Genomic DNA, 14,149 nt, shown 5'->3' on the forward strand with positions numbered 1-14,149 from the left:
GAGTACCAGCTTTGAGCAAAAGAGCTCAGGGAGAATACCCAGACCCTGAGTTCAAGCCCTTGATTGACTAAATAAATAAATAAATGTATGTCTTTCATTATAAATAGAAAATATTCATGAGCAAAGTTATTTTAACTTTTTCAAATGGTAAGGAGTAATTTTTCCCCCCCACTCCTGGGCTTGAACTCAGGGCTTGGGCACTGTCCCTGAGCTTCTTTTGGTCAAGGCTAATGCTCTACTACTCAAGCCACAGCTTAATTTTCTTGCTCCATCTGGCTTTAAACTGCCATCCCCAGATTTCAGCCTCCTGAGTAGCTAGGATTACCACCAGTACCTAACTTTTTTTGGGGGGGGGGGCGGGTCTGGTCATGGGGCCTGAACTCTGGGCCTGGGCGCTGTCCCTCAGCTCTTCAGCTCAAGGCTAGCGCTCTACCACTTGAGCCACAGCGCCACTTCCGGCTTTTTTCTTTTTGCTTATGTGGTGCTGAGGAATTGAACCCAGGGCCTCTTGCATGCAAGGCAAGCGCTCTACCACTGAGCCACTAACTCCCAGTCCCCCTAACTCTTTTTTTTTTTTAAACAAAAAACGTAGTTTCTTTAGTTACAAAGAAAAATTGGGAAGGGAGCACCTTGAGGTTTGAACTCAGGACTTCATGCTTGCTAAGCTTGGCGCTTGCTCTACCACTTGAGCCAACTTCCCAATCCTTCCAGTTGTAGTTATTTTTTTAAATAAAATCTTGAGTTTGGGCCCTGGTTAGCCCAGACTCTGATTTTCTCAGTTACGCCTCCTGCTTAGCTAGGATTAGAGGCACATACCACCTTACCCAGCTTATTGGTTGAGATGGGAGAATTTCCTCCTCGAGCTGGTGAGTACCTGGGATTACAGGTATGTGCCACTGTACCCTGGTTGCCTTTTTTCAGGGTGGGGCCACTACTGGTGCTTGAACTCAGGGCTTCATACTCCCACTTGGCTTTTTCACTTACACTGGTATTCTACCACTTGCTGTGTCTCCACTTCCGGCTTTTTGCTGCTTATTTGGAGATATTCATGATAGTTCGATCTCAGCCTCCTGAATGGCTGGGATTATAGGCGTAAGCCACCAGTACCTGGCTCTAATAACTAATGTTTTTTTAATAATGGAGATGAAATCAAAGTCAGTTCATGGGCTTCTATTTTATGGAAATTAGGCTGGAAGGGAAGGATTAGAGAGTAAGGTATAACATAAGCATTTTGAAAGATAAGTCACAACCAGAACAGTGTATTTGGTGGTGGTATGTTCAAGTGTTCCCTAATTGACCTCTAGCTGGGAAGTCTAGGTATAGACAAAGTTAGGTGTACCTGTCCTATACAGCCTTGTTTTCTATCTCAGTGACATTAGTATTTTAGGTACAAACAGGTATAGTCAGATATAATCAACATGAGTTTTTAAGTTGGTAAGCTTTAGACTTCCTAGGAATTTATCAGTTGATAAGATAGTTTTGAGAATATCTTCAATAAACTAATAGTGGTGGTTCAAGTTTTAGCACAGATACATGTTCTGAAGATTAATATTTTGTTTACTTTTCCTTTTAGTACAGTTCTTAGAAATTTTTCAAGAGACTTTTATCTGATCAGTTATTTGAAATAATTCAAATGTATGTTTTTGTTTTGTTTTTTTTGTAATATACATCATGCATCATTCTTGCTGGCTTTTGTTGACCCAGGAAAGAATGGAGACCTCCTCCCAACAACTGAAGAGGCCGAGGAGCTTGAACGGGCTTTGCAGGCTGTAACTTCTCTTGAGTGCCTGAGTACCATTGGGGTACTTACCCAGTCAGATGGTGTGCCAGTCCAGGAGTTGTCTGACCGAGGACTGGGAGTGTTCTCCACAGGTACTGGAGCTTCAGGAATCCAGTCCTTGAGCCGAGAAGTGAACACAGACCTAGGGGAGCTATTGAATGGGCGAATAGTACCTGATAATTTTTCTAGTCTAGAGCTGGATGAGAACCTGCTCCGTTCTGCTACCTTGTCTAACCCACCTACACCCCTGGCAGGGCAGATCCAGGGGCAGTTTTCTGCCCCTGCCAGTGTTGGCCTTACTTCTGCCACTCTGATCAGCCAGAGTGCACTTGGGGAGAGAGCCTTCCCAGGACAGTTTCATGGACTTCATGATGGCAGCCATGCCTCACAGAGGCCACATCCTGCCCAGCTGCTGAGCAAGGCAGATGACCTAATCACCTCACGACAGCAATACAGCAGTGATCATTCACACTCCTCGCCCCATGGAAGCCATTATGACAGTGAGCACGTGCCGTCTCCCTACAGTGACCATATCACCTCTCCCCATACAACATCGTACTCTGGTGATACTATGGCAGCTACCTTTTCAGCAGAGATGCCCATCATGGCACAGCACTTGCTCCCAACCCAACTCGAGGTGCCACTTGGAGGAGTGGTAAACCCCAGAACTCACTGGGGTAATCTCCCTGTCAACCTTGGAGATCCCTCTCCCTTTAGCAACCTTCTCGGCGCAGATGGACATCTTCTTTCCACTTCCCTCTCCACACCACCCACCACATCGAACTCAGAGACCACACAGCCTGCCTTCGCCACCGTGACCCCCAGTAGCTCCAGTGTGCTTCCGGGGTTACCGCAGACCAGCTTCAGTGGCATGGAGCCTTCCGCTGAACTCATGGCCTCCACCTCTCCGAAGCAGCAACTCCCTCAGTTCAGCGCAGCCTTCGGCCACCAGCTGAGTTCTCACAGTGGCATTCCTAAGGACCTGCAGCCCAGCCACAGCTCCATAGCCCCTCCTACAGGCTTCACAGTAACAGGTGCCACGGCGACAAGTACCAATAACGCATCTCCTCCCTTCCCTTCTCCCAACTGAGTGCATCTGTGCAGGCAGGAAGGTGGGGAGCCTGTTTTCTATCTTCGTTTCCTCCTTTGCCCCTCCCCCCTTTTCCTAAAGAAGATTTAAAAGAGACGGATGGGGATTAGAGGGGCTCCCCGTTCCAGCTCAACACGTGGCCGTGCAGTGGACCTCACTTCAGTGTTCACATGTGCTCCTTAGCACTGGTGCTCATTCCCTCCTGGCAGGTCCTCTCGGCCGGTGGTTTCCGTGGTGGTTCAGCACAGTGACTGGATAGGATGGATTTTTTTGCAGCAAGTCCTAGAAGTGGAAGATACCTCAGATTACCAGTGCCCTTTACTATTTCCTAGTGTGCAGATCAGTGCTTTCCATTCTGTAGCCAGGTTTTTACATAGGTGGCTCTCCAGAGAATGATCCTGTTAACTGAGTTCCTGTGTAGGAGGTAGCGGGTGGTGGAGGCAGCTCAAGGCCTGACCTAGCAGCAACTGCCAAACACCACAGTGAGGCCAGGATGCCATTCCTAATTTGTGAAGTGGTTAAGAAGAAAAAGAGACGTCATTGACCGCCTGTGAGTGTGTGTGCACCCATGTGTGTGTTTTGTGCAGTGCAGGAAGTAACTGTCCCCTTGCTTTGTTGTTTGTTTACCCCTGAAATGAGCATAAGGCTCTTTTCTTCCCTACATCTCACACCACCTTCATAAGGTTGGTCATGCTTTCCCACTGAGTTCATTCAAGTTTCCTAATAGGGAGGGTCTGGTCATGTGAATAAATAGCACAACCCTTTTCTGCTCAAAGGTAGTTGTGAAGAAATGAGACAGGAGAAGCTGCAGTCATGTCCCTGTCTGGGAATGCCGTGGAAAGCTCACCTGCAGTGACTTCAGGGCTCTCGAGGTTTGGGGGGGTCTAGGGGTCATTTTGCCTTTTCAGATGTGCATTCGTTTCTATGTCCCTTGCTCATGGAACACATTTGCAAGGTGTAATTGAAGAAACTATTTTGATGTGAAAAAGCAGGATAGGTCAGATAGGTTTGAAAGACGATATCTGTGAACTCCTTGGTCCATCTTTTGCGTTCGAAATTCATGTTTACAGTAGTGATTCTTTGGTAAGATTTGTAAAATGTTGAAGACACTTGTAGATTCAGTGTGCCAGTTGTGGAGTGATGTATAATATCTGAAGGATACACATTTTAAAGTTTCTCTCAAAGCAGAATGTGGAAATTGACGTAAATTTTACCTACCTTTGGTATTTTTTTAAAGAATCTAAGTTAGGCTTAAGTCAATCTGGAAACGGCTTTGAAAAAAAAAATTATTTTAAAGAATCAAGATTTTAGGGTTAAAAATCCTATTGGGAGTTTAGTAAGCCGATGGCTATGAGATAATATATGTGAGGTTTCTTTCTGTCTGCCTTGCCCTCACAAGAAGGATTGTGCTAGATTTTAAAAGCATCTCTGCTCTGCTTTTCCTGAGAAGTTCACTGTCGTGTAAGATACCATTAGCTGGCTATTCATACCTGAGTCTGTTCTAATTTAAATACATGTTTTAAAAGATGAGTAAATGATGTGGTATAGTAACTCATTTATCAGGGATGATTTGCTCTCAATTCCTTTCTAATAGGTAAAGGTTTGAATGCTTTCCATTTTCCTGTGTGTATTCTTTATGCTCATGCTAGTTGTAACCAGTTTCTTCTTTTCAAAGGTTTTCTCCTCTGCTTTTTTAAGGAATGATGGTAATCAGCAGGCACTATGCAGATACCTCGTGCCTAAGATATTGGAGGGAATGTCACATGACTGTATGAAATCATAATACTCCCTATTTTGTATTTATTGAAGTTTTTTTGGGGGGAGGGCCAAAAATACGTTTGTAATATATTTACTTTTTTTTAAATCATGATAATTAATTGGAAGATTTATTTTTAATAGCTTTGCCTTTTGCAGATTGATAAATTTCTAAATTATGTCACAAAGCAAAATTATATTTGGTATCACCATAAATTTCTATTCTGAATAGTAAAAACAGCTCATTTGAATATTTCTCACCTGTGAACCTTTGTCAGTAAAATGATGATGAATAGTTGCCTCTGCTCTAGTGTCCTTTCCTCTGCTGAGCTGCATTCCCAGTGATTTTGTTTTGTTTCCACTGTGTACTAATTAAAGGTTGTAGCAGAGCAGCACATGCACTTCCTAATCAGCTCTTCTTTGACAGCGAAGGGAAGGTCATGGGTAGTTTATTTGAACTTTTTCTGGGTATTTGTCTCTCATGTTAGCTGTTTAAAATTCCTTAGGTGTCAAAACTGAGTTTGCAGTAAGTTGCACATTTTATTGTTTGCAATTTTCTGTTTGATGTGCATTTAAAAGCCCTTCTCTGCTTTCTAGTAAGGAGGCACGAAGTGATCAGGAATGTTGCCAGTTACAGCTTCACACCAAAAATGTTGATTAAATCCCTTTCGTTTAGATGCCCATGATGACAGTTGAGCAAGGGGCCATCTTAGGAAGTACCAGCCAGCCTAGGGTTGAGAAATTCGCAGAAACACACTTTCCTCTTTTCAACTGCTTCAAGACAAGTATCCAAACTTGCAGTGTGCTCTGCCCTTGCTGTTCCTGTGAGTCCTTGTTGGAAGAGAGAAGAAACATTTTATAAACCCAGAGATATCATTATGTTTTTCTTCCAGTTATTGGGGGCAGTTCTGATCTGTTAGTATTGGGTGGGCTATTATCTGCAAAGAAAGGAACAAAGTGTATTTTACTCCAAAAATATGAAAATTAGTGTCCTTTAAAATAGCACTTATGTTATTGTAAGGCAATACTGGAATCAAAAACAAATCTTGTATGAGGTCCTAAAACTAGTAAAAACTAGTTTTTATTCTAGTGTTCAGTGCGTGAGAAACAGTTGCAGAGAAGGCTCATTCTGTTTCTGCAGTTCTTTGGGACCATAGATAAAGGCCAGTTAGATCGTGTTACTGTGATTTATTTTTCAAAGTTGCTGCAGTTAACGGATGTTTTCTGTGCTCTTAGGATCTGATATTTGTGGACTGTGATCGATAGCATCCGAAGAAAAGATGGGCTTTCTCTCCCTTAACTGTTAATGCTACTTTAATAAAAGTACTTAAGACATTGTTTTGCCCTCTGTACAAATGGTTTAGCAATTTTCACTTCTGAGTAGGTTTATCTAGCTAGTAAACAATTCAGGACAGTAAATAGCAATTACACTTAACCCACCAAGTGACAGGCTATGCAATGGAAATATTTCTAATTGTCATTACAAAGCTTATACAGCAAAAGATGATTTTCTATAATAAGACTAGAGAACACACCTGCTTTATAAATGACTTCCTGAGCAGTTCCATGTTGGCAGACATTGTAGTGTATCTGGTGGTCCTCTTTTGAGATTATTATTTTATGAAAAGCAAATAGCAGGTAGCAAGTTGGAAAGTGATTTATTTTCTTTAAAAGTGATGTTACCAATTTTATGATAAGACTTGAGAATGCTAATCCTTTAGTTTTGCCAAATAACTGTAAGATTTTCTTTTCTGTTTTGGCGGTACTGGGGTTTGAACTCAGGGCCTTGGCTTGCCATCAGGTGCTCTACCACTTGAGCCATGCCTCCAGCCCAAGATTTATATGTCAGCCCAATCTTTTACCTAGAAGTTAGGGAAATCATCATTTTCTGTAACTTATACAAAGGCTTTAACAGAGTTTGTCTTCAATTCATGATTACAGTTTATAGTGAAAAAGATAGTTCTTTAGGAAGGACACCAGTCTGTGCTGCTCACAACTTTTTTTTTTTTTTTTAACACTTCTGTTGACCTGTAGCAGCATTTACTTCCATAAATTTGGCACTAGAATTCGAGCACATGGAGGTGAATCGCTGACTGTCAGTTCATTGGTCCTGTCTGCCCTCTCCTGTGTTCTAGCATCTAGGGAATGGTTGATGGGCTTCGTTAGAATGTCTGAAGGAGAGTGATGCCTTTTCTCTAACTTCAAAAGGTTTAAAAAGTTGTTGTGGGGTGATACTGCAAAACCAGAAGGATATTAATACTATTTAATAGATTTGAGATTCATTAAAACATTGTAGATGTCAAGTTTCCAACTGCATCCTTTTTTTTTTTTTTTTTTGCCTAACTTTCTTTAAATTAAGTTCTATTCTTAATTTGGTCTATGTAGAATAATAGAATCTTTTGCTGAATGGCCAACAGAACCTTCCAGTTTAATGAGACAGTTTAGACAATTCCTTGAAAGAAAATAGTCATTCTGAATAGTCTTAATTTGAATCTCTTTCATCACAAATACATTGTTCTAAGGATTTTTTTCCAAATATATTTAATAGATTATATATGTGTATGCACATATTTTTATTAATTCACAAATGACTATAGATGTTTTTCCCCCTCAATAAATTAAAAGTAATGGGATCTTCATTGGCATTCTGTAGAAAAGTAAAATAATTTGATAATATCTTGATCTTTTAAACTTTGTTCTATCTTAATTGGAGAGAACTAAAATCATGTTGAATAGATTAAATAAACATTTTAAATTCTGTCTTCAAAAGCTTTGTAATAGACTACCTGTGAAGAACACATACATATTTAAACTTTTTTTTCCCAGTACAGGAGAGAAAACAACACATATGAACAATTAAATCTCTAATAACCAGTGTCATTACTGCTATAATTGTGGGTCATAGGGATCCTTTCATGTTTATTTAGTTAGCTTTCCCCTCAGCACTGTGATATAGAGCTAATAAAAGGAGCTGTGGCATTTCAGAGAGGGAGCAAATTTGATATAACTTTATCTTCTGTTCTTGAATATCAGAAATGTTTGGGTAATTTGAGCATATATCTAAGAATCTTTGAGCAATCTCAAGTTTAGGTATTCTAAAAGAAAAACTCTATCTGACTTATAGTTAGCACAGCTCTCCTTCCTCCCCCTACCTGCGTGCTCTTGTCCACCCAGTACTGAGGCATGTGTGAGCACACACATGATCTGTACTGACTATGGCTGAGGATTAATAGAATCCCCTGCGTTCACTTTTTGTTTGTTTGTTTGTTTGTTTGTTTAAAGCTGGGGACCACTGAAGTAAGCTCTATATGCACCCAAAGTTCCCCATGGAAAACTTTCCAATGTGCAGTGCAGAAGGCTCCAATGCAGACAAAGGCCACACCATTTCTTTTTCTTGGGGAACAGACCGATTTCCCCCAGAATGACTCCAACCGACCCATTTGGTTAAGGTACAGTTGGTTCCAGTGGGTTAGAGTGAACATGGTGGAAAGCTTGACACTTGATGACATTGTTTGCATTCTTCTAAGCAGTGATAGCTCTTCACTGTATAGTATTGAGTATGTCTCAGGGATTCCTTGCGGAAATTAGGGCAGTTTTTAAAATTAAAAAAAAAATAGTTTTCAAAGAAACTAAAGGTGACTCATCATTGAAGAGAGCGTAAGAAGAGAAAACATTTCGGTTTTGTAGCCTGCAGTGTCTCGCCTAGGACTTTTTTCCTTTCTACTTCAGGCTCTCATCTCAGCTTCAGTGTGCAGAATCCTTTCCCATCACGCACAGCTTTAAAACTTTTATTTAAGAATTTCCTTCCCCAATGAGCTTTCAGAATACTTATTGTAGATTTTAAGAGAAAAGGTATATTAATTTATGCTATTAACATCACCTCATAAATTATAAGTTTTATACTAAAGCTGTATTGAGTGTAATGAATTATGTTGCCTATGTGTTTAATAGCTAAAAAAATTATATATGAGCTTTTTGTTTGTTTTGCTTTTTTCTTTTAACAAAACAAACTAGTGAAGCACCTTTTTACACTGGATCTCTGCCGTGTCAAGGTGCATAGCTATCCTTTGCTACCTTGCAGATATATAAAATAAAAGGATATCCTGGGGCCTCAAAATGTAGAACACCTTTAGACCATTTATTATTGTCCATAGAACTGTTGAGAATCATGTTCTTTAGTAAATGATCTGTGGTTTACACTTAAGATGGCTAGAAGCTTAGTTACAGGGTAAGTAGAATTACATAGATCAAGTAAAACTCCAACTACTGTAGCTGGAATTTGTAAACTAAGTTTTTAAGACCTCTTTTATTTCCTATGGATTTATTCTTTAATTTACAGTTTATTCTGTAAGTTGGGAAGTAAAATAGAGAAAATAAGAAGTCTAGATGTTCTCAGTGTCTTATTCAGGAACTTTTTTATCCCTCCTCACTAAGGAATTCCCACTGTGACTTAAAAATAGAATTAAATTACTTGTGTGCATGTAGATGTCTGTGTTTTTTTATACACATGCAAAAATATACATTGGGGGCACGTGTGTGAGAGATATGAATGTGTGCTTATGTAAAAGTAGAGGAATGGGACCGAATGTATTGTAGAAATATGATTTATTTAGTTGAGGATATGAGAGTTTCTTTCTCATAGTCTCTTGTATAACTACACCAAATTTTTCATTATGTTATGTTAAAAGGCTAGTTCTGATATCATGTGCATTTTATTTTAATCTTTGGGTTAACTTATTCTGTTTTTAAAGTGACATGAAAAATAGCAGATTCTAAGACCAGCCTCTCCATTTTGAGCATTAAAATGGGAGAGGGAGAGACAGAACAAACAGATCCGAACAGGAACAATGTTTATCCGTTTGGGTGATGGGACCAGAGATCTGTTGACCCTTTTTTATGCTAATAATAATTTTCTTCATATTCTAAATAATAAGTGCTATTGATCTGGGTAAAGGTAAGAAAAGTTATAGGCCTTTTATAAAGAAACTTTGAAGGGGCTGCTTTGTTTAAGGAGTTGGTGGGGATCATTTCACCATGCATATTTCAAAGCTGAGGTTCCAAAACACATTTTAATAAATTTTACTCAGTTGTGCCATTAGTTATAAAGCTAGAATGCTCCTGCTCCCATCTTTTGGCTGTAGGAAAAATTAAGACTACCCTTGACTTTGATCCAATTCATGTGGAATTAAGCAAACAAACAAACAGAACATTCCTATATTTTGAGTTTTCAGTTGCCATTTTGCTCTACCTGCATTACTGGATTATCAGGTTGCTTAATACAGTCAAACTATAGAGTTAAGTGCTCTAATCACATTTTTTCAATATAAAAACCATATGCTTTGATACATCAGAACATCTGATAATAATATTTTCTGATAATCAGAAAATCTGAAATTGTCATTGAGGTCTCATTTACTGCATCTTAGATATAGTCAAAACCTAGGAAAGCTTTGTATGTTGTTCTTTTTTACACTTGTATTTTTGAAGCACCTCCCAGTTTCATACACTTTTGCTTTTGGATTTTAAGAAATCTGCATATTTCTTGTACATATGCATGCAAATGAAAGAAGGGAGTCTGTATTGGTGCCATTTCTCCCTTCAGTGGCTGGTTAGTGGGATGTGCTAGAATATATTCCCCCTGATTGGAGGGTGGAAACTGACCCCTTTGTGTAAATCTGTACAGAGATGTGTATATGGGATGTGGTGGCACTTTGCTGAATGTGAACTTGCCTTGTCAATGGAAAGATTGAAAAGTATTATGTTTATTTATACATTTGTATAAGTCTATATATACACGTATGCATATGTGTGTATAGATAAAGCTATATACATATATTTCCCTAAAAATGTGTGTGTGTAATAGGTAAACAACCTTTGTTAAGCAAGATTATATGCCTATGGAAAATTCTGGATTCTTCTGTAAGCAGAGGAGGAGGTGAGGGTCTAGAGTACATCATTGGAGCATACGGAAAGCCCTTTTGCATTCTCTTATTTACTGCTATCATAAATGAATACCTGTCTATTCTTACCCATCAGTTCCACTACTGTCCATCTATGGTTACTCTCTCTCACTTAAACAAAAACAGAAACATCACTGCAGAGTTGCCCTTTGTTTTGAGGTGCTGAGGATTAAACCCAGGCCTTGTACATGATGGCGAAGTACTCTACTGCTGAGCTACACCACCAGCTCTGCATTATATTTTTTCACACCTATTATGCTTTCTATGTAGAAGTATTTGGCTTAAAGGACATTTACTTTTCATTTGTTTCTTCGAAAGATGATTTGTCTCTGAGATTTTTCCAGAAAATATGTATCAGTAATATTTTAAAATTATTTTTATTTTTGCCAGTCCTGGGGTTTGAACTCAGGGCCTGGGCTGTCCCTGAGCCTCTCTGTGCTCTACCACTTGAGCCACAGCACCACTTCCAGCTTTTTCTGTTTATGTGGTACTGAGGAATCAAACCCAGGGCTTCATGTATGCTAGGCAGGCACTCTACCACTGAGCCACATTCCCAGCCCTCAGTAATATTTTTTAAATAACTATCCTGAAAATTGGGTAGTAATTTTAAGCAAAAGGAATGCAAACATCCAAACTATTAATTTTGAAAAATGTTCCCTAATTTTTGGACATTTACTTAAATTGAACATATAATTGAAATTAGGATTTTGTGATAGTGTTAGATTGATTTTCACACTTATTGCCATTAAATTCTCACTTAGCTAGCTTGATTTGTTCTGTGGTTGAGCCACATTTTAATGAAAAGCATACCAAGTCACATGAAAGCCTCTTGAATCCTGTAACTGAGTCATTTTAGTCACAATGAAACTAATTCTTGTGAAGTGAATTCTGCTATATTTCATTTTGACTTTTCTCAGTTGTAAGTTTTTAACTTTGCTGCAGCTCTAGAAAACTTGCATCCCTATATATTGTGCCTTTAAAGCTCTTATGCACACACAGACAGAAGTGTATATATACATGTGACAGCATGTGTACATATACTTGTCGTATGTACTCACACAGTATGTCTCCAGTATATATTGTGGGAGTGGACATACAGATACTCAAAGGCAATGAAAGGTTGCCCTCTAGATATCTATGTATATAAATAGTGTTGATATACCTGTATATACACGTGTATATGGATGAGTTCTAAATGGCAATCTTTTACATTTAGCAAAATGCTGCCCCCTACTGGAATATTCACTGCAACAGCAGCTGTATGTAATGATTTAAAGATACATTATCAAAATTTATTTAAAGAACATATAAAAGTGTCATCTAAAGACATCCATACATTATTTATTTATCTTTCTTTTCCCTTTATTGTTACCTTTGTTTAGCTGAAAGGGAGACTGTCATTTTTTTAAATGCCATTTGTGAGGAACAGATTCATTGAGGAATTTTTTTTGCATTTTTCCTCTGAAATGGAGGCGTGTGCCACCACCCAGCCTGTTTATTTCAGCCATAACGTGGTCTAAATACTTCCATTAGTAAGTGTCATCCACTATCTTCTCAACCCCAGCAATTCACCAATTTGCCTCTTCCTTTCATTAATAAATAATGATCATTGAGATCATTTTGCCTGGGGGAAGTTAACTACTCTCTTGCTGCAGGGAAATACATCACCTAATTGTTATTCTGCCTTGTTCAAAATTCAACTTTGAAAGAAGACAGCTCTCATGAAGCTGTCTTGAGCACATTTTGCATTTATTTAGTTAAAGGTCTTCCCAATCATTTTTAAAAGACAATTTCAAATTGCATATACTTGACAAAAGTTTGATTCCCTGAGCTTCAGGTGATTTTCATTAGTATATCAGTTTGACATGCTGAATGCAAGAACATTAAGCAGGTGGAGGAGGAGAACTATTAGCTTTGACTTTATGATGAGGTGGCAGCAGATTGCATGAGGAACTTGGCAGAGAGGGGAACAAGGTATGGATTCCCCTAAACTGTAAGCTGATAGGGGAAACCATGGAATGAGGGTAGTCCTAAAGACTAAAACAGAGGCTGGGGTTAGAATGGTTTTACCGAGCACCTTAGCTGGAACTTGATATCAGAAGCAGCCTTTTACAAAAAGCCTTTGGCAATTGTGTGGGACTAATTAGAGTACTAAAGAGTAAGTTGAAACCAAGTTACAGTGGGAAATCGAAGGTGAGGTAGCTTATTTGGAACCACAAATGACAGACAGATTGGACAGCTTTAAAAATGTCTTCTAACAAAGTAACTGCACGGTAGCAAGGACTAGCAGTTCTCAAAGCCCTTCTTTTTCAGTGTTCTCATTCACCTTGGCACAAGAGTGTGTTGAGTACATGCCATACATTAAAACTACATCGTTGCTTAAAGGAAACTTACAAACCAACACCTTTCTCCTCTGTTCATATTTAGTTATATGCACAAAAACTGGGAGCCACTTGTTTCTGCACACAGTGGAACAGGTGACGGGCAACCTGTCTTAAGACATTGGGTGTGGTGTTTGTTGCTAGAAAGAATATCAAGGATGGACTTTTGGTTTGTAATTTCCCTTTAAACAAAAAGATAGCTCGCATTTTCCATATATCTCTCAATGAATGTACTGTATTACTGTTTTAAAAAAATTTGATGAAATAATAATGGATTGGTCTCCTTTTGTTATCTGGTCCTTGTTTAATTTGTTTAAGGGTTTTTGTATACAAAAGTTTACATTTTTATGTATATTTTTCTTGTGTAAAAACGGATGTAATATGTGTATAAAACACTGTATGTATTATCTGTATATAGTGTGACAAAACGATTTTTCTTTCTTTCTTTTGGATGTATTAATAAATCTTGCTGTGAAGTATCCTTCTTGTATCATTTCTTTTGCCTGGGTTTTCGTGGAGGATGCTAATCCAGGGTAGGTATTTTACCTTTTATTTAAATAAAGTACTTTTTCATTTTGCTTTTTGTTTTGTTTTGGTTTGGGTCATGGGGCTTGAACTCTGGGCGTGGGCACAGTCCCTGAGCTCTTCAGTTCAAGGGGAGTGCTCTACCACTTAAGCCACAGAGCCACTTCAAATTTTCTGGTAGTTGATTGGAGTTAGGTCTCATGGACTTTCCTGTCCAGGCTGGCTTTGAACCACAATCCTAAAATCGTAGCCTCCTGAGTAGCTAGAATTACAGGGTGAGCCACTGGCACCCAGCAAATCTTACATTTTATCAATAACTCTTAAAGCCGACACATTTATGCATTAACAGTGATTTTAAGTTATTGTAGCTGTAGCTCAACCAAATGGTATCTAAGGTGACATCCAAGCTCAACAGAACTTGTTTTTGAAATTATGTGTTTTATTTTTTTATTTTTTTGGTTGATTGTGGGGCTTGAACTCTGGGCCTGGCGCTGTCCCTCAGCTCTTCAGCTCAAGGCTAGCACTCTACCACTTGAGCCACAGCACCACTTCCGGCTTTTTCTGTTTATGGGGTGCTGAGGAATCGAACCCAGGGCCTCATGCATGCAAGGCAAGCACTCTACCACTAAGCCACCTTCCCAGCCCCGAAATTATGTGT

General features: G+C 39.0%; 1 protein-coding gene across 6 annotated transcripts in view; it reads left to right on the plus strand.

The window, feature by feature from the left end:
• Window positions 1–13,544, plus strand: part of Ino80d (INO80 complex subunit D) — a 63,843-nt gene extending 50,299 nt beyond the window's left edge. For 5 of the 6 annotated variants that reach the window (XM_070018653.1, XM_070018633.1, XM_070018664.1 and 2 more), the window contains one exon: window positions 1,705–13,544. In XM_070018653.1, coding sequence (XP_069874754.1) covers window positions 1,705–2,870 — 1,166 coding nt within the window. In that variant the 3' untranslated portion in view covers window positions 2,871–13,544. The remainder of the gene's footprint in view (window positions 1–1,704) is intronic. The other variant, XR_011371151.1, reaches the window with a different exon arrangement.
• The last annotated feature ends 605 nt before the right edge of the window (window positions 13,545–14,149 follow it).

This window comes from Dipodomys merriami, unplaced genomic scaffold (genome assembly GCF_024711535.1).
Source record: "Dipodomys merriami isolate MVZ:Mamm:240054 unplaced genomic scaffold, mDipMer1.0.p SCAF_1, whole genome shotgun sequence".
Lineage (NCBI taxonomy): Eukaryota > Metazoa > Chordata > Mammalia > Rodentia > Heteromyidae > Dipodomys > Dipodomys merriami.